This window comes from Mugil cephalus, chromosome 3, assembly GCF_022458985.1.
Source record: "Mugil cephalus isolate CIBA_MC_2020 chromosome 3, CIBA_Mcephalus_1.1, whole genome shotgun sequence".
Classification (NCBI taxonomy): Eukaryota; Metazoa; Chordata; class Actinopteri; order Mugiliformes; family Mugilidae; genus Mugil; species Mugil cephalus.
Genome location: NC_061772.1, coordinates 17436155 through 17456446, shown reverse-complemented (window position 1 = coordinate 17456446; position 20292 = coordinate 17436155). Strand labels below are relative to the sequence as shown.

General features: G+C 41.3%; 1 protein-coding gene across 2 annotated transcripts in view; it reads left to right on the top strand.

The window, feature by feature from the left end:
• ntrk3b (neurotrophic tyrosine kinase, receptor, type 3b) overlaps positions 1-20292 on the top strand; it is a 188198-nt gene that overhangs the window by 90153 nt on the left and 77753 nt on the right. The window contains exons 5-10 of one of the 2 annotated variants that reach the window (XM_047581345.1): positions 4476-4630; positions 5157-5299; positions 8811-8952; positions 15631-15930; positions 16838-16852; positions 19883-19932. In XM_047581345.1, the coding sequence (XP_047437301.1) occupies positions 4476-4630; positions 5157-5299; positions 8811-8952; positions 15631-15930; positions 16838-16852; positions 19883-19932 (805 nt within the window). The remainder of the gene's footprint in view (positions 1-4475; positions 4631-5156; positions 5300-8810; positions 8953-15630; positions 15931-16837; positions 16853-19882; positions 19933-20292) is intronic. The other variant, XM_047581346.1, reaches the window with a different exon arrangement.

The window sequence follows — 20292 nt, the reverse complement described above, 5'->3', positions numbered from 1 at the left end:
CAGTAAGGTGAAGGGGTTTGTCTAGTAAATATTTGTAGGCTATATTTCTCTTTATGAACATGCATTAGCATATGAATGCATTGTGGCAAATGTAAGCAGCCTACATCTTTGTGCTGACTTACCATAAAGCCAAGCATAAAACATGCAGTTAAACCCAGGAGCCAAGGTAAAAAAAAAAAAAAGAAAGAGAAGAAATAATCCAAATAAGATGGTTTATTAAACACACAGGATTTCAATCCTTAAAATAATTCCTGACAGCATTAAAAGGAAAGAAAGCAGTGCATTCCAGCTGAGATCAAAGCGTGCCAGCAACAATGCACTATATGGCTTATCGTTGCTTGTGATCCACGGCTCCTCAGCCAAAGCACCTGTGTGTACATTTCCCAGAAAAACAGCCTCTGGTGGTGATCATTACCTCTCCTCTGGAGTAGCGGGGTGGATCGTTAGCCAGCTTCAAGGAAACACCATGCTGTTAGTTCTCTGTGGCTGGGGTCATACTGATGTTTGCTTTTGTTCTTTTCTAAGTCTAATCTGTTCTCCTTTAGACGTTTATCAAGTTCCAGCCGTCACTTTGCTTCTATTTTTCTTTTGCTGTCTTGTAGCTTGTTTAGACGTTAGCGCTGCAAATTCACAGCTGTGTTACTGTACCAGCTGGGCTCCTATTTGAAACGCATGGCTGCTGCTTTCTTATTTAAGCGTCATATCCTGTATTTTCCAGCGGTGATCAGCTCTGCCCCAAGGGATAGCGGGTAATCGTTGGAGGTGGTGGTTCTTATTAATAATGACCATAATTACAGTATAAGGGGGGAAAGCCGGGGCCGCCTTGCTCTAGTGAGCTCCGATCCCTTGTGGTTGAACTTGCTTGGCGGTAAATGAAAACTTTTAACCTTGGAATTCTCCTCTGCACTGTCAAGCAGGGAGCAACCTAACTTTTGCAAAACATTTGTCAATAAGAAAACTTCTGCTCTCAAATGCTGACACCACCTAAGGACAGTTCTGCGATAGGCAGTGCAGTTTCTAAGTTAGCGTTGAGTTTTTAAGAAGTTTCCTCAATTTTGCTTCCATTCAAGTAAAACATCATGCAGAAAATGCGGAACAAAAGCGAACGCTGGTGTAGTGGTTTGCACTGACGACTCACAGCAATAAGGTTCTGGGTTGATGGCGACCTGGTCAGGGTTTAATGAATGAATGAAAAGCAAAGACAAAAAAAATAAATAAATAAATTCGAGCCAAAGAACTCTGGTTTCTTCCCACCTCCAAAGACATGCTCGTTAGGCTAATTGGTGACCCAAAATTGACCCTGTGTGTGACTGATTGTTTGTCTGTGTGAGCCCTGTGCTAGCAACCTGCCTCTCACCCGATTTGAGCTGGGATAGGCTCCTGCAACCCTAGTGAGAATGAGCGGTAGTAGAAGATGAGATGAGATGAAATTTCGTAGAAGGCCAGTGTTAGTTCTAAAATCTCAGTCCCAAAGGCTTCTTCCAGAAATGTTCCCTGAAAAGCGTCATATAAATGATCTGTGTTGCTGCAGTGGCAAAATGTACCCGACAAACGTGTCAATTTCAAAAGTTCTGTAGGGATTGTTTGTGTTGTATTTTAAATTGAAACATTTGAGAAAAAGAAATGAAAACTTGCGACAGTAAAATGTGCTCACCAAATTTCCCCAGGTGTTTTTGGTTGTTCTTTAACATTAACTTGAAATATTCACAATAACAGAAAACTTTGTCATTTCAAAGTGGAATCACTGCACAAAGCATGAAATGGAAAAAACAGAAATGTGATCGTGATTGAAAAGGTAAATGAGATCTTTTTTTTTTTAAGGTAGGCTATTTATTATTTCATTAGACTTAGCAATTAGATTAGCATTGACGTATGACCTAAAAATGGTGCCGTCAGTGACTACAAGGACCGTACATCTCGACATAACAACTGCTAATGAGCAGCAGTAAGATTAACGGGATGTCTGTGGGACGTAAAGGGAAAGCATTCAATAACGCGACCGATATGGAGGCAGAACCAGTAACCTGTCATATAGTCAGTATGGAAAAGGCTCTGCTCTAACTACAGTATCAGATCCACACACGGCTGATAATAAGTGAGATCCACCTGCGGGAATCTATTCTCATTACTTTATACGGCGTGCTGGACGTAACCCATACATTATTCATGCGTTCTGCAATATCTTATTGACCTCTGTCAAGGACATTTGGACAGGCATTCATCTTGACAAAATTGGCCAATCACAGCCTCCAAATTGGACATATGCAAAATGCAGAGGTGGCACACAGTGTTGAATAATGTGGCTCTTGGCTGCACACCGCTATGAGAAAGAGATGTATGCACAGTGGCGTCTAATGATACCTGTCTGCTGCTAATGCAGCCTGAGACTGATAGCCAGAACACAGCGTTGACCTTTGACCTCCTCACATTTGAATGCTACAGTGTAGCCTTTTATTGTTTCTCCCCTTGTCTGCTGAACCCAGCTACTGGAAAACGTTATAAAAACCCACAGGATGTCTGCGGCGGCCGCTGTTGGAGCAGTTTCCATCATTAGAGCTGGGTTTTTCCTTTTTTTTTTCTTTTCTCTGCATAGTGTTAGGGTTAGAATTTCTCTGCATTTTACCCATCCATTCGTACAGACAGCAGGGAGCAGTGGGCAGTCATACAAGCAGTGGCCAGGGAGAAGTTTTTAGGTGCTTCCTCAAGTTACCTCAGCAATGGATGTAGAAGGAATTTGAACCTTAATGTCCTAAATCTACGGTATCGAATCTTCTAACCACTTGTCCACAGCTCCCCCACTGTTGATTCTGTTATTATTTTGGATACTGAGGAATAATGTTGACGATTACGTTGTAAATGTTGGCGGTTATGTTGCTTTTACTGCAGCTGAACACTGTAAAATGGCTTCCGCTCTTGCTGGGGCTTTTGGAAGAGGTTGGCTGCGTTTTACCTCTTGAGACAAGTATTAAAGGTTTTCCTGCGATCTTTGAAGTCATTGCTTCCTGGGATATATTTCGTTCTTTTCTGCTAAAACTGCACAATCACACCAAATTAACCACACAGTGACATTTATTAAAATTTTCAGTTTCCAGGAGAACACCAATTCTTATTGAAACAAATTCTATTTTTGAAGTGGAAAGAAGCGCAGCGGAGTGTGATTGCATCATTGTTGTAACATTAGAGCTCTGTGTGTGCGTAGTGCTTGATTAGTATGAACGAAACACCTCTCCTTTGTTCGCACTCATTCTAAAAATACATTTTTCCCGCGCAGCTGAAAAGCAGGCAGACATTTCAGCGTAAGGAGGAACTGAACGAAACCCCTGCAGACAAAGAGTAAAGCCACTGCATTACTGCGATAGTGGCACAATCACGTGGTGGTGTAAGAAGGCGTCCATTCAGGCACAACATTATGACCACCTGCCTAATATTTTGTAGGATGTGTCATTGCTTTAGTGTGGGGGTGTCTGGTCTGGTCTAAGTGGGTGGTACATGTTTAAGCAACATCCCCACAAAGTCCAAACATTTCATGGCCGAACATTATTTTGTCACAAGATGGTCAATGTTATTTTCTTCTCCTGCCAGTGGTTTTACTGTTGTGGCTGATTGGTGTATAATATTCCTTAGTTTTCGTTGGACTAAAAACTAGTGCTATTTAAAAAAACATCCAGCCAAACAGGAAACTATTGGCCAGTGGCATTCTGGGTAATGTTGCCTTGCAGAAGAAGAGCAGGTGAGCAGCTTTATGGAGTTCAAGGATAAATGGGTGGAGGAGCCTTTTAATTGTGCTGGCGTTGTTGCCGCAACACTGATAATAGTGAAACTTTCGTAATTCTTACTGATATCTTTCAGGCAGTTTGTGAGTCTCGGTGCAAGAACCAGACATGGCCTGTTGCTGCCGAGATCAGTGATGTCGGTAACGCGTTACTCAGCAACGCGTTACTCGTTTTTTCCAGTAATCTTTCCAAACCGGCAATCACATTAAAGTAACTTATCCAAGTTACTGTGCGTTACTATTTTTCCTAATTTATATTTTGTCCTTCTTCTTGGTCTCGGGGAGTGTCGTCACGTATGCGACAAGTCACTATTTCATCATGAGGAAAACTCACGGGTTAAACCATGCAGTGACACAAAAGTGAACAACAATGGGGGGAGGAGCGAGATGGCACAGCTTGGAAGCTGAAGGGCCACAAGTTCGTTTCCCCGTAGAGGATTTTTGATATGCATTTTTGATAAAAACCTCTATTCATTTATTTTGGTGGTGGGGCGGCGCAGCTGTTGATTGTAACTTGTAATCTAACTTAGTTACTTTTCAAATCAAGTAATCAGTGAAGTTATTTTTAATGCAGTGATCGGTAGTCACTAATTGGATTACTTTTTCAAGGTAACTGTGGCAGCACTGGTCTGCTCTTGTTCCTTGTGTTTCGATCAGTCTGTTTGTATTAACATCACTGGTCCTTGACTGTTGTCTTTTGAAGACGCCTGGACGGCGTGGTGTTCGAATGCGGCTGCGACATCCGCTGGATCCAGCTGTGGCAGCAGAGAGGAGAGGCCGGGCTGCACACGCAGCAGCTGTACTGCAGGAACGGGGCCTCCAAGTTACGACTGCACAACATGTACATCAACAACTGCGGTAAGGAGGGGAGGTGTGAAGGGGGGGGCGGGGGGGGGGGAGAAGAAAGTGACAGGGAAAAAAATGGAAGGGGCACAGGTGAAATGTGAAATGGAAAGGAAAGGAAGAGAAGAGTGAGCGGACCGGGTGAGGGGGGGGGGGGGGGGGGGGGGGGGGGAGGTGTGACAGAGTTCAGAGGGTGAATCTGATGAGAGGAGCTGCGTGTTGATTCTGACAGAGGCTGGAGACTCTGCAGTATTATCTCCTGGCGGTGACTCATCCCTGTGACATCTAGCGTGTGTGCGTGTGTGTGGGTGAGTGTGTGGATGTGTACCCCGTTGCTTCCTTTGTACTAATTTTATTACATTAATGAAAAGTGATTAATTGATTTAGTGTGAAAGCATGCAGACACGGCCAGTGACAGGCTTGTATTAAAAGGACCATACACTGTGTGTGTGTGTGTGTGTGTGTGTGTGTGTGTGTGTGTGTGTGTGTGTGTGTGTGTGTGTGTGTGTGTGTATTTTTACTTGCATGCATGTGTTTACAGACTTGCCAGAGATCAGTGTGAGCCACAGCAGTGTGTTGGTGATGGAGGGTGACAATGTGACGGTCAGCTGCAACGGATCCGGATCACCGCTGCCCGAAGTGGACTGGACTGTCAGCGGCCTGCATTCCATCAACACGCATCTGGTTAGACACACATACATGTCACCACATCACGGATCATGGATAAAGATGTCTTGTATTTTGATTTTTAAAGTCTTGCTCAGCATAATTTATTGGACCAGCCGTTACATTGCATTTTAAGTTCACAATATATATCTAATAGTTTGTGTTCGTGGAGGCAAAGCGCGACTAATGTACGAGCCTCCAACCAACAAGGTCACGTCATCCTTCACTGCAGGTCATAGGTGTCTGATGGGATCCCATCTTATGTGATTTGACTGTGAGTGATGTTGGGTGCATGACCAGCAAGGTTCTCCCTAATAGAAGTCATGACCACAGTGCAGCGCCTCAACGGAAAATGTAGTGTGAGCGGCACATTAGCAGAGCGACAATGATGTTTTTAGACACAGTATTCGGCCGCAGGCTAGCCGCGCGTTGGAAACACTCAGAGCTCAGGACACGTTAGTTCCGTGCATCATGAAAAATTAGCTTGAAGTGTGTCTGTGTGTATAGAGACAAAGTAAAATCAAGTTGTTACGTGCTCTGTATGGACAGCTAAATGTGTGAGTAATACCTCTCAAAAAGCAACTTCAGTGACTCGTACCAGTGTTAGTGTCCCATTGGCAAATTCCCTTTTATGTATATATTTATTAGCTATGACTTTCACAATAAATTAACAATGAATCTGTTCTAAAATCTATTAAAGACTGCAAATAATCAAAAAAACAAACAAAGAAAAAACAGTAAAAAAGAAGAAACAGATCAACTCCCTAGATCAGTTACATGTACACAACCGACAATACAGTAATGTATAACCATCCCTCTTGTATCAGGACACTTTGTAAAACCCCTGCAGACATCGAGCTCTAAATAATTCAAAAAGGCTTCCCAAACTTTACAAAATGTATCTGATTTGAAGTGTAGCATGCATGTAAGATGTTCTAGCGGCACTAAATCAAACAGCCCTCTAAGCCAGCCTTTCACACTTGGTTCCTTTTCACTGATCCAGTGCAGTCAGATGTTCCTCCTTGCAGCATAAGTTAGAATACAATACAATCTTAATATTACACGCTTTGTTGGGAGTCCCAAAACGAGAGACACTGGGTCCATTTCCAGTTTCTGACCTGGTATCTTTTCCATTTTTAATAATTCCTTAGACCAGTACCTTTGAAGCCTATACCATGACCAAAAACAGTGACTTAGAGCAGGGGTCTTCAACGTTTTATCAGGCCAAGGACCCCCAAACTGATGGAGAGATTAAGTAGGGACCCCCTACCTACTATATTTGATCTATATTAAACTCAGCCTTGTGCTATTTATAAATATACAGTATTATTAACATACAATATTAAGATATATCCTGTCCCTTTACTAAAATATGTTGGATGCACTGCCCCCATAAACTTGTACAGTAGACACCAGGCGTGATGGGGCATCACTTCATTTGCCAGCACTATAGAACAGAGTAAATCTGGACTCATCAGACCCACATGACCTCCTTCCATTGCTCCAGAGTTCAATCTTTATGCTCCCTAGCAAATCGAAGCCTTTTTTGTGGTTAGCCTTGCTGATTAGTGTTAATGTGTATTGAAAAAAAAATTAAATTTGTAAAAAAAAAAAAAAAATATATATATATATATATATATAAAAAATGTCAAATCAACCAAAGATTTTGCAACCCCCCTGCAGTGGCTTTGCAGATCCCCTAGGGGTCACGGACCCCCTGTTAAAGACCTATGACTTGTATTAATGGCACATGGACAAGAAAGTATGGTTGAATGAATGTCTTCAGTTGGGGGATATGTGCACTCTGTGTATGATCTTCAGCTGCAGATTGAACGTGATTTAGCATATCTCAATATTTCCTCCCATTCATTATCATCAGTTTCCATCAGTAACAGAAAGATCCCTTTCCCACTGAAATCTAAGTCCTTGTAAGGCAACATGTACCGTACCTCTCCGCACATGACTTCATAGAATGAACTAATAGACATTTTCCCAGCAGAATGAAACAATAATTCCTCAAGGTAAGATATTTCATCGCTATCATTTAAGGTAATGCTGTGGAATATATAATGCCTTATTAGTAAATAACAAAAAGAAGTCATGTCTGGGGATATTTGGGATATTTCATAACCATTTGATCAAATTGTGTTAATGTATCATTAGCTAGAAGGTTTTTCAGCTTTTTTAATGTGGTTATTACCCCGTTGTTTAAAAGTAATCCTGGGTGGAAATCCGGATTATTTAAAATAGAGGTGAAAGCGGATGTCAGCTGTGACCTTCCCTCAAGTCTCTGCATTAGCTGCCACGCCTTGATTGTATTTAGCACCACAGCCCAATCTAATAATTTTAAATTTCTGACAGTACGGCGGTTTCTTTAATAGGTATGCAGACAACAAGTTTTCAACTTCAAGCAAGATAAAAGTGCAAAGTCCCTTTTTAATATAAAAAATAAATTAAATTCCTTGTATTTCAGCACACATGGTGCTCTGCGGGCCTTGGGCTAACAATCAGAAATGTGTTTGTATTTCAGGATCTGCATCAGAATTAACTTTTTTTTTGTTTCATTGTGAATCTGCGAATGTGTTTGGTTTAGTTCATGTTCGTAGCTCACCATGAAATGTCTAAGTCATGAATCCAGCTGCCAATAAGCTTGAATATAAGCAGATTTCAGATGAGGATTCTTGGTGAATTTTAAAGCTACATTGAAGCCCAAAAAATAACTTAAAAATAATGCCAAATTGTCAAGATTTGGTGTAATGAATTGTGGGAAAAGACTCGCATGTAAAAACCAGGACTCAAGCTTAACCAGCAGTGTGGTTCCCTGATTATCTGAGCAGCATAGGTTACTACGCTAAGCTCTCCTCATCTCAAAATAAGCCAGTTTTTGTGTGACTGAGAGGCCTGGGTTGAACCCTCGGTTAGACCACTAATCTGGCTCCCAGAGGCAGGCCCTTGGGACATCACAGCAATAACAACTGCCTAGAAAAACTGCAAGAATAGAAGAACAGCCGCTCATGGGCTGCCGCGTGGCCATATTTGTCATCTGTGTTTGCAGAGACTGCACAGATGAAAGTTACTTCGGCCCCAGGCTTGATGTTTTAGAGTAGATGGATAGTGTATTAGGATGAGTGAATGTTTGGGGGTGGGAGAGTGGCCAAATGAGGGCAAGAGGAGAAGCATTAGAATTGTATTTTGTTTCCTTAATGAAAACATTGTGAATTAATGAGTCCAGTTAGAGCCAACATTTACAGTATATCAGCCTTTACATTGTTCCTGTAGTGCTAGACCAGCGGTAGTTAGGCTGGACTAGATCAATGAAGTGATTAATTCCCACAGGTGGTGTATAATCCTTGACTTTGTTTCGTTTCCTTCCACAGGAATTCAACCAATGAATAATTAACCCTCATTTTAATTAAGTAATTAAAGATTTAAACCCCAGTAGTATAACAGTATGTGCTATTAAGCATGTCTTTTACATGGCTAAGCACCTCTCTCCTCCCTAACTGTGCTTCTTACTTTCTTTCCGTAGTCTAACGTGTACAGGCCCAACATCCACTCCATCAACCTGACTCTTTTCAACATGAGCCGAGACGACAACAACTTCCAGCTGACCTGCATTGCAGAGAACGTGGTGGGGATGGCCAACTCCTCTATCCAGCTCAATGTGCAGTGTAAGTCAGACGTTTACTAATGTTTTATTTGTAGCAAAACTGTGTTCAAGTACTGCAGAGGTCATGCATATATTGAACCAAGTCAGTCAAGACTAATGACAAACTGTGTAAATTTACACTAAATACTTATTTACTTAATAAAGAAAATCTAGCCTTCTAATGAGTAAAACTCTGTTGTGTCACTGCTTAAACATAAAGGTAAGTACGTTGACAGAAAATATTGTCTTACTCTGACTAATTTGTTTGATTAATCTCTTAATTACCATAGCTGTTTCGGCGTAATACAACTAAGGTTAATGCTGCATTAAGAATCCCAGATGCATGTTGTTTAAAAGCTGAACACACTAGCTTTGTCTAATTTGTGCGCATATTGTAAAGAGATATCACGAGTCTGGAACTGGAAGTATCTTTATTCCTGTATTTTTATTATTTCATTTTTTATTAACGCTTGATCAGGCCCTCGTTTTCATCCGATCTCAATCATGTGTTAAAGTCTAGCGTAAAACCATGAGAAGCAGCTGTGTATTGCAAGGCATCCAGTCGGTCTCCAGACTAAAGGTTGCACAAGTTCTGATTTTTTGAAAATCAACTTTTGTCGACACGGACCAGTAGTGACAGATGAAGTCAATAATAACAACACATTAGAATGTAATGCAATGAAATCTATGTTCTTGACCTGAATACATATACTGAGAACAGTCAACTCATGTATAGCCTGTATTAAAACAGGCTGCAACTCAACACAACCAATAGCATTTTATAGTACTTTTAGTGTGTAAGATAGAATAGCGTAGCCAGGTTAAAAAAATGCAGTATTTCTCTGAAGCCGTCTCTGTTAGTATCTAGAATTATTTTTCACAATGAAATTCACCAGCAAATTGTTGATTTGTAGCCACTTTCTGTCTGAGAAACACCACCACGAGGCATTTGGTGAAGTTGTTAATTGACTGTTGTCAAGAGGTTTTGCCCCGGTCCTGTGCTAGCGTTAGCGGATGCCTTTTCATATGAGTCTGCATTCCAGTAGTACATTTGTTGTACTTTAGGACGGACTTACATATTTTGCATGTCACTGTAGAATGGGCTTCATCTTCAGCAGGGTGACCATATGTCCTCCATTACCCGGACATGTCCCCTTTTTGAGACCTAAAAATGGAACGGAATTTTCAACTCGTCCAGTTTTGTTCTACTAGAGCCTCAGACCTGTTTACATTAAAATGCGTTGCATTTCTCTGTGTCATTCACAAACTACTCACGAGTAGAAGTGAGTAGGGGGAGTTGTGAAGTTAAGTAGAGAGCAAATTTCGGATTGCACGGTCTGATGGTAGAGTTATTGTCATTGGTCGATAGCCTTCTCTTTAAACATTTAATTGGTCTGCACCTCAATAGCGCAAACGTCCTTGTTTACCATAGGCACAGTGCATTTACGGATGAATTACAAAAGAAATTTCTTTGTTTTCGTCTTGGTTGGGATTCATTTGAAGCCGAGTGTCTGACTTGCAAAGCAGGCACTTATGTGTCAGCTTATTATCATATATACTCACCATGTCTCTGGGCACATTTGTATGCAATGTGCGTTCCTGTTCATGGTTCCACATGCGATACACTGATACCGCCCCTAAAGGGTCCACTTTTTTTCACAAACTCAAATTTAGTCACCTTATCTTTAGTGAAGCATTTCTACACACTTGATGAACTGCTGCTAGTCTAGTAGTTCTTTGGGGCTGTATGTAGTCGGTCATTGAGCTAATCGTTAACTACAGCATGCTGACATGACATGCTAACATGCCGATGATGAAGGATAACGTTTGTCATGTTAATCATCGTACTTCAGGCGTTAGTCTGCTATAATTTGCATAATTTGATTGGAATGTCAACAGATTGAGCAAACACCACATCCCCACACAAATTCAGTTTCTTTCCTAATCCAGGCGCAAGGTGAAAGGGATTATCAAAATTATTCTGTTTTGAGAAGAGCATGAATATCTGTGTTCAATTTCACATCAAGGTGACTTACCACATAATGTCACATACTAGATACTGTAGTAGTATACTAGATACATACTGTCACATGCTACGTACATATAGCAAACTTCCAGTGATCGTCTGTTCCATTCATTCCCTGGAATCACTGATGGATTATATTAATCCATCCAGTAGTTGTTGAGCCTATATATTTCTATGACCACGCGGAAGCATCTGTCCTGCAGAGAATACACAAAGTAGACATATTAGGGAAGACATATCATCAGCAACAGTTTTTTACAAAATGCCATGTTATCCGGGAGTAGAGCAGCTAAGGTGACCGAGGAAATTAACCTACATGGGCCGCTCTCAGTTGCTATCTTGTCAGCATCTGCATCTAGAGCAACAACGCGGCCCAGGCTACTTTCTGTACCTCAGGCTTCCTTTCTAATTAACATATTTTGTGAGATACCTAATAGAATTTTTCTCGCTCTTTCTTACATTGGAACGACTAATAGCAATGCTTTGTTGTATTTAATTAATGTCTGAATGTCAATTTTTTAAATTTGCTATTCAAACTATTGCAGATAATAATAATAACAATAATTACTAATACTTATAATAATAGCCTTTTCTGGTTGGCACCTACCCAAAGCAGGCTGAGAACCTTACCTAGAGCCAATAATGCTGATTTGTTCATGTTCATGCTCAGTAAGAGAGAAACAACCCCAATCAACCGTGCTGAAACAGAAATATTATCACAACATCTGTACTGCGTCCTCCCATAATCCTATTTGCTCAATTGTCATGGCTTCTATGACTAAGACTCAAATGCAGAAAATTTGAAATGATGTTGCTCTGTTGTCGAAGCCGTTCATCAGTACCAGTCCTGCTGGGTGTAGTGATTACTTGGAATGAAATCTCGTTACCTACCAGTGAGCAAATGGCTTATCCACAATGGCTCGTCTGCCATGGTTTGAGAAAAAAAAAAAAAAAAAAATGTTCCAGTTAATATTCCAGTATAACAAAAGAGGGAAAATTTCAAAACACAGGTATTAACCTTCAGTGTGAAGTGACATTTGTGCTGGTGACAACTTCATTATGAAGCATTCACAACAGTCAGAAGTGATCCTGTGACAGCTCCCCTAGAAATGTCCCTTTCTATATATGCACTTGCAAACGCACATACAAGACAAGTTTATACACTGACATTATATAACTCTTATTTAAGTATTTTGCCCCTACTGAAAAACCGAAAATCATTTATCATTTAAAGGTGTTAATAATGTCCATTAATAAAAAGAAATGTGGCATTACTACGAACCTCAATCAGGAAAAGAGCAAATAAAAAAGCAATAAATTGCTCTCTAAAATGCTAGCGGTACAGTACGAATGCTTTGAACCAAGAACGGTCGATGGTTTTTCCTTTTGCATAAAATGTCTTTCATTGCATCTTTGATGGAGTGATGCTGAGGATAAAATATATATCATGTATTAATGACACAGACAGTCTGAGAGAATAATTTAGACCGAGGGAAAAAAAACTCCTTTATCAAGCAGAACAGCCAAATTATGCAGGTACATTTAGAATGCAATGAGGTGTTGCACGGTTACAAACCAAGTGAAATTGATGTAGCCAATTAGTAAGAATATACCCTCCAGCCCACATGAAAGCTCACCCTTGATCTGAGTGGAAAGAGAGAGGGGGAAAAAATCCAACCCTCAGCATTGATAAAGCAATGATTTGGTAACCATCAGAATGCCTCTAATATCCTGACTGTAAATTACAGTATATACTTGGATTCTTAAATACGTTTACCCAGTGGATTTGCCCTGGGCAAATTTTGGACGGACCGCATTCAAAGTCAATATTTATCAAAGGTGACATTTTTCTCTCTGTGTCGCAAGCTTCCTTTTGTAGAGCACAATCTATTGTAGCTGTTTTCAATGCATCACGCCACAGGACAGGCGACATTTGTCACCAATTCAAACACTCCCTACTGGAGCAGAGCTGCTAAGGACCATGCTAGAATGACAGATTGACTATGCAACTTCTTGTCTTCAGGGCTTCCTTCACACGGCCACTCTGTGGATGTACATCTCCAGGCATTTTTTTTTTCCTGTTGACACTCTGCTGGTGCTGCAAATTAACTTATTAATTTTTCACCACATGCTCTGATGGTAATTACATTTTCTCCCCTGTGCAGCTATTGTCTCTGGAAATGTCATAAAATAGCTTAAACTGCTGCTCTGATTAGGGAGTAATCTGATTGACAGTGAAATTACCAACCGTCAAGTGACAGTCTCTGCATTCAAAGATGAGTTCCCTATTTTAGTGAAACTGTAATTAGCCACAATGCAGATTCTGCAGGCCCATTATTCTGCTGCTGTCTGGAACAATAGCGGCTCTACAGCAGTGTGGACTTAACCGTGATTTCCTCAGCACAGTAAGTCCTGTAGGCAACGTGTAGCTCTCTTTCAACAATATGGCACTTTCACCTGGAAAGGGAAGGTATTATTCCTCACTAAGAGAAATTAAATCATGTTATCCCTCATGAGAATGTAACAGGTTAAAATCTTCGCACTGTGGTTCAGCCCAGAAGGAATGTGTGGCAATGTTAGTCCTGTAAACCTGTTGCCTCACCGCCAGCCATAATGTCCTATCTGTGGCCTCGCTGGAACATGGCATTTGAAATACGCCACCAGTGTTACCACTAGATAACATTGCACAACTAGCTTTGTATTCAGTGTTCTCACTGATCAAAGGCATGTAGTTATCAAAGCTTGTCATCTGTATGAGCGCCACGAGGACACCATGTTGTTACAGACCAGTACGAAGAGCCATAATGACTTGCATTGTATTGACCGAGACTGGGCTGACAGCCACACTGAGGAGAAAATGGATCGGTCGCTAACTGTCCATCAGCAAGAGAATTTCATTTTTTTCCTCTCTCTATTTTCTCCTGCTCTTTAGAGAATGCACTGCTCCATACACACCCTCACTTCACTCCTTCCTCCTCTGTCTTTCTGTACTGTCATCTCTTCCCTTTCTTCATGCGCTCCAAATTCGCAGCTCTGTGAACGCCCCCACACCAACTTGTTCACACATACACAATTCTTAGCCTTTAGTTCAATTGAATGACTTTATTGTCACTATTGTCTGTCACCAGAGTAATTTATAAAATGACAGCTTTCACATAACAATAAGTAGTTTATTCATGTCTTTACCGGATGATTATTCGGGTGAAAACACAAGCTACCAGCGACAGAGCTGAAACTGACAGTTACTTTTATTATCAGTTTATCCGGCAATCATTTTAAATTAATTTTTTTGTAGTGTCTGGGCGGCATAGTAAATATAAAAATGTGTATAACATAAAGGTTCTCCCACAGACCTAAGTTGTTCACATGAAAGACTTAAATCCACCCAGTTCTGTTTGTGATTCTCACTGACAAGTTTCCAAGGCCAGTGCAGTGCCTCAGAATTGCCTCTGTCTTTATAGATGATGTGGTTTTGGGAAGATGGATGATAGTCAGCACCTGCAAGTCTGAGGCCTTGATTCTCTGCCACAGACAGCTGCTCCTTCTCTGTTGGGAGTGACTTGTTGTCCCAGGTGAATGAGTTTAAGTATCCTGGGGATCTTGCTAGAGTTAGTGTAAAATTAGTGGGAGATTGACCCTGTAATATTTTTCCTCTGTAGGGTAAACCTAAAGGGCATTATAAGGAATCCAGACATCTGGATCGAACCCAGAGTTGAGTTAGTGTTGGTTTGTGTTCAATCAGTTGAGATGGTTCAGGCACTGGTTCAAGATGAGCAATTGCTTAGAGGTCTCATGGACATGGTAGAAGACCCTATGGTAGATACAGAACATTTTTGAGACTTCATACATATAATTTCTCTAAGGTGGATATTACCCAGGAGTAACTCTAACCCCAGTGCACTGGGGTGCCTGATGTGGGGCTTTTATAAGGGACTCAATCAAACCCACTTGTTCATACATAGCTAAGGAAATCAAAGGCCTCAGTGAAACCAAGCAAGTGTGTGTACGTAGTTGAGTATGTTTGGGGTGTGAGGTGTCTGGTATGTAGAGCAGACACAGGGAGACTCTGCCAGGTAATCCCTTCTGCCAAATATTTCCTTTTGATGATGTAGCAGCAAGAATGACTCATTGTAAAGACAAATCAGTGGATGAATTGTTTATGAAATGTATCTGATGGTATTAAAGTGATAAACCGCCTCTGATCTTGGCGGGGTTCTGGATTCAGGGGTGTGTTGCTGTATGTCAGGAATGAGAATCTCTGTACTTGTCGATGCAGTGGAAATACCGCCGTCTTTTCCGAGTAAGACAAGTCCTAACTGTTTGCTTTCTGTGCCTTCCCATCTGTTCTCATGGTGTAATATGTACTGCAATATGTAACACATGATAAAAGGCTCATTGCCACTCCCAGGCAAGAAACCTGCCTCCTAAATGCCACATTTTTTTCTTAGGTTATTCAAAGGATTAGGAAAGGTTTTTACTAGCCGAAGGGTTGGCGAACTTTCTTGACTCATAAAGGTCTTGGTAATACTTCAACCTAGGTGGAACCCAAAAACACAGACACACTGATGAGGTTTTTAAGACGTAGAAGAAACAATTTGTTTCATTTGCTCATTTTGCTCTGGATGGTGCGCCAGTATCCCTAAAATGTTTCCAATGTCTTCATCCTTACTACAGTTCCTCCAGTCATCCTGAGACTAGCTGAGCCGGAGCAACGCCTTGATACCTGCATCGAATTCACGGTTCGAGGTTACCCACACCCTAAACTGCGCTGGTTCTTTAGACAGAAGGAGATTCTTCAGAATGAGTACATCCGAACTGACATGGACTTCTACCAGGACTATCTAGAGGGCTGTCTGACCTTCCAGAACCCAACACACATTAACAACGGGAACTACACCTTAGAGGCCAGCAACCCTCTGGGTACAGTCACCAAGACAGTGTATGGTCACTTCCTTGTGGCCCCTGATGATAATGGTGAGTGGGTAACTTTCTTGGCACCACTGACACATATCAATATGTGTCCCAATAACGCATACCACTTGTTCTTTTTCATACTGTAACAAATCAAGATCTGCACCTTTAAAAAGGTCTATTGATGACATTAATTATGGCTCTGTTCCATAGGGTGTTTCAGCTCCCTGGTACCGTGCATGGTGACTCACTCAAATGGTTGTGACACACTTAATAGAACAGGACCTTAATTAATTTTATCAATTACACCCGTGTTTACCTTGCTTTGACATGTCAAAAAGACTGCTGTAAAAAGTACCTATTGTGCTGGTGTCTGATAAGTGATCCACAGTTGGCAGCTGGCAGCACCGATGCCCCCATAATTATAATCGAGTTTATACTCATGGGTAAAATGACATTTATACAAGGGTTATTAGCACATTTTACTGTGTAAGAATCACTCTCATTCTTGCGGATTTAAATAAGATTCTAAACACATGAGAAAAGGAGAAGTACTGCCAAGTAACTCTCTGATTCCCACAAGAGCTAGCCTGGTCCATTTTTTGGGAGTGAATGTCAGTACTGGTACAAGTCTCAGACCAGTTGGGTTTCTCGTTTTAACACCTTGTTATGTGAATCGCATTTTCCATTCTATGGAAGGTAGAACTATTGGGAGCTTTTTGTTTTTATTGAAATCTCCCCCTCACAGGGTGCAGGTTGCGTAGCTGATCTCTGCTGGCTGGATAGCAGCCAGGGTTCATCCACAGTTCATTCAGGTAGATTGTTCACTTGCGGTTCATCTTGAGTTCACAGGGAAGGGGAATAAACCCACAAAGATTGGCAAATTTCTCCCTATGGTCAATATTCCAAGGTTAATACCAGGCTTCAATTCATTGACTTAGCATGACTTTCTCTGTCTTCTCTTTTGCAGACACAGTGGAACTAGGTGAGTGTTTCTCTTTTCGAAGTAGACGTGATATTGTTTTCTTGTTTTTTAATCTTTTTCTGTTTGGCGTCAGTGCACACACACACACACACACACACAAACACAGATTCATCACTTTTGGGTTGACTACCACTCTTGAGATGGTAACCATGGAGAAATTTGTTCACTTTGTGTTGCTGTCCAAAAAAAACTTGGTGTTGCTGCTCTTTTTTTCTTTCTTTCTTTTTTCCCCCCTCTGTTATGCTATATAATTTGAGCATTTATAGGCTGTATAGTGACAGGACCACTGTCCTTTTACTTGTCTCTAAACCAGTGCAGCAACCTCTTAGGGGTTTATGGCCTCCAATTTATTATCATTATTATCCTCAAAGATTTTAATCTTCAGAAACAAATGTCAGTATCTGCTGTATCTGTATGTCAGCGTGTTCCTCTATTGCTCTGAATGAACTGACTGGCTGTGATGCTTTGGCCATCTGTTTGCTAGGTCCATCCTCAGTCTGTGTTGACAGCGGTAAAGGTTTTACCACTCATAACTCTCAGTACGGGTTTGAACAACTGTGTCATTTAAACTGGGAAAAAAAGAAGCCTCTTGTTTATAGCACAGAGGTACAAACCCTCTGCTGATGTCATATTTTATCAGCTACAGCTGATAGGCTAATAATATTAGCTAGCTGTTGAAGCTAATGGTGAGTTTGTCCGAAATATTGAGTATCTGTTTAATAGTACACATTGATACATTTTGAAGTGTGTAGGCCTGTTAATACCCCAAGAGAAAGGGCTTTAGGATGAGGACTAACCTCTGACAATGCTGGAATATAAACAGATTCAAATATGCTTTTATAAAAGGCGAGCCACTAGTGCTAAACTGTGATAGGATACATCGTAGCATCTAGAGTTAGCAAGCTAACAGCCAGACAAGGCAATCGGATATATCATCAGCCCGTTCACGTGGAGTTAACTTGTGACTCCCTGCAAACAGGACACCATTTGAAGAGACCCTTATCTTTGGTGGCTTCTAGGCTACAACAGTTTCCTAGCTGCATGCGGTGTCCTCATGACTCGCGGCTAATGGCACCACTTGAACGATGTCTTCATAGTCATTGATAGCAAAAGCTAACATGCAACCAATGTCACACCAGAACACCTTTAGTTTTAGTCGTTCTCTTTCATGGTAATGTATCAGGGGCTCACTGAGCGTAATGCTGCTTCTCTTACCTCTAACTAACCAGACACTGTGTGCAGAAGCGAGTTTCCTACCCTATTAGCTGGCGATGTGTAACGGTTGGAATGCAGTCATATTGCTGGAACAATGGCTTTGGTCCGCTCTCACATTGCATTAAATCCGGCCTGTGTGTGATGTGTGCTTTGGCCTCAGGCTGCTGTACCGGCCTCACAGTTGACGGCTTAAACAAAGTAGGCCAGTCTGATCTCTGACCTTCATTAGGATCTTCTTCCATCTCCATAAGAGGCCATTATTTTTAATCAGCAGTGGATTCTAACACAGCAGCATGGCCAAAGATGGAGACGGATGGACACGGACTGTGTGGCAAGCTGCATGAGGCTGGCTGTGACTTCGTGCTGAACGTACAGTACACACACACACCTGGGTGGCTGCTAGGAGTGAGGCAGGTGTGGAAGAGGTGCAGTGTAAAACATTTTGGCAGCGGTGTGTGAGGGAGTCCAGGCCCGACAGGCTGACTGATACTAACACTGCTGAGGGGAGAGCTGGTCAGGGAGAGGAGAGGAGACAGGGATGAGAGCTGAGAGGGAGGGACACACACACACACTCCAGTGTAGTATGTGTGCGTGAACCAGTGGTGGCCAGTCTAGCATGTGGCCGTTAATTTGTCCACAATTACTCTCTGATGTCGTAGCTCGAGGCTCCAGAGCTTTTCTCACACCAGTTCATTTCATTTTATGACTCTGTCTCGTGACTCTCTGCAAACCTCGACTGTTTGTCAAAACGCTGTGTGTATTTTATGTATACCTGCAACCTGCAGCATTTTCAACAGCAAGAAATTAGGATATCAAACTGCAGAGTTCTGCTGCCTGATCCAGATCCTCGTATGTTTCACTTCCTCCTGAAAAAATTGAGTCTCATATTTCTCATGAAGATGTGAGTTAGTGTGGTGCGTTTTCATTTTGCGTCCATTATTTAAGCCATATAATTTCTTTTGCAATTTAATATTTGGCACTCCAGGCTGTTAAAGCTTCATGTCTGTTTCTCCGCTTGCACAACTGTGTCTAATTGTAAAGCTGTTTGAAAGCTGTTGAATTTGCTCAACTGTAATTCTGTCTTTTCTGTGACTTTCATCTGAGCAAATTTCAAGGTTTGGTAGGAACTTTGTGACAGGTGTCACATTGGAATATGCATTTAAGACTATGTAGACTTCTAACTGAAAGCTTTTTCTCAGCAAGAAAAAAGATTGCTCTAAATCACTGCCTCAAGCTTTTATAGCACAAAACAGGGAAGGCATGTACTCCTCCTGTTTGTGTTAAACCACTTGTAGCAGGAGGCCAGCTTCAATCCATGTTGAGAGACTCATAGTGATTTGACACTATAATTTGCCGCCGTTTATGTAAAAGGCTCCGAAATAAGGAACACAAAAGAGATAATTTAAACTAGCAATATGGAAACATTAATAAAACCATTTGGTTTTTTGGAGATGCTGAAAATATGGTCTCGAGTACATACACTTGAGGGCACGTCAGATCATCTAATTCTAGTGTGTTAGGCTGTGCATGAACCTGTGTAATTCTTACACTTACATAACGTGGTAATGAGGAAATAAACAAGCTCATACAGTAGAATTACACCCCTGTAGACTGAAAATAAGAAATTCTATTATATCCACTATGTTTGTAGCAGTATATAGTTCAAAAATCTATTTTTCCCTCAGAACACACTGCATGAATAAAAAGCATTTACTATGAAGGAGTGTGGCAGTTATCCGCAGCCATTAAAGGTTATTTTCTTTCCACAGCCTCTAATGCCTGTGTTTATTTGTGTGTGTGCTTTCTGTGTTGCAGTCCGGCCCACAGATGGTGATTCGGGCCGACCAGACGAAGATACATTCGGGGTGAGTTTTTATCCCTAATGATGTTGACGAAACGGCTGCTAAAGATGGCGCCCCTGGTCTCAGCGGAGAGCCGCTGTGTGTTTCTGCTTGGACCCCTGACATATTTATATCAGTATATCAATATATATCAATATATATATATTTTTTTTGTCTCAGAGGACCCTCGTAGGAGTGTGTGCTTTGTCTTGATGCATATGTGCAAAAGCTACAACGCAGCAAACAGTGTTACAGTCAAAGCTGTGTGTTCGGACGCTAATGATGTAGATGATGGTGACACTGTGTTACAGTGGGTGAAGTGTTTTTGTTATGCAACATATGGGGGATTTTGTACAGTTTCTGAAACCAGTGCTGGTGAGTTAC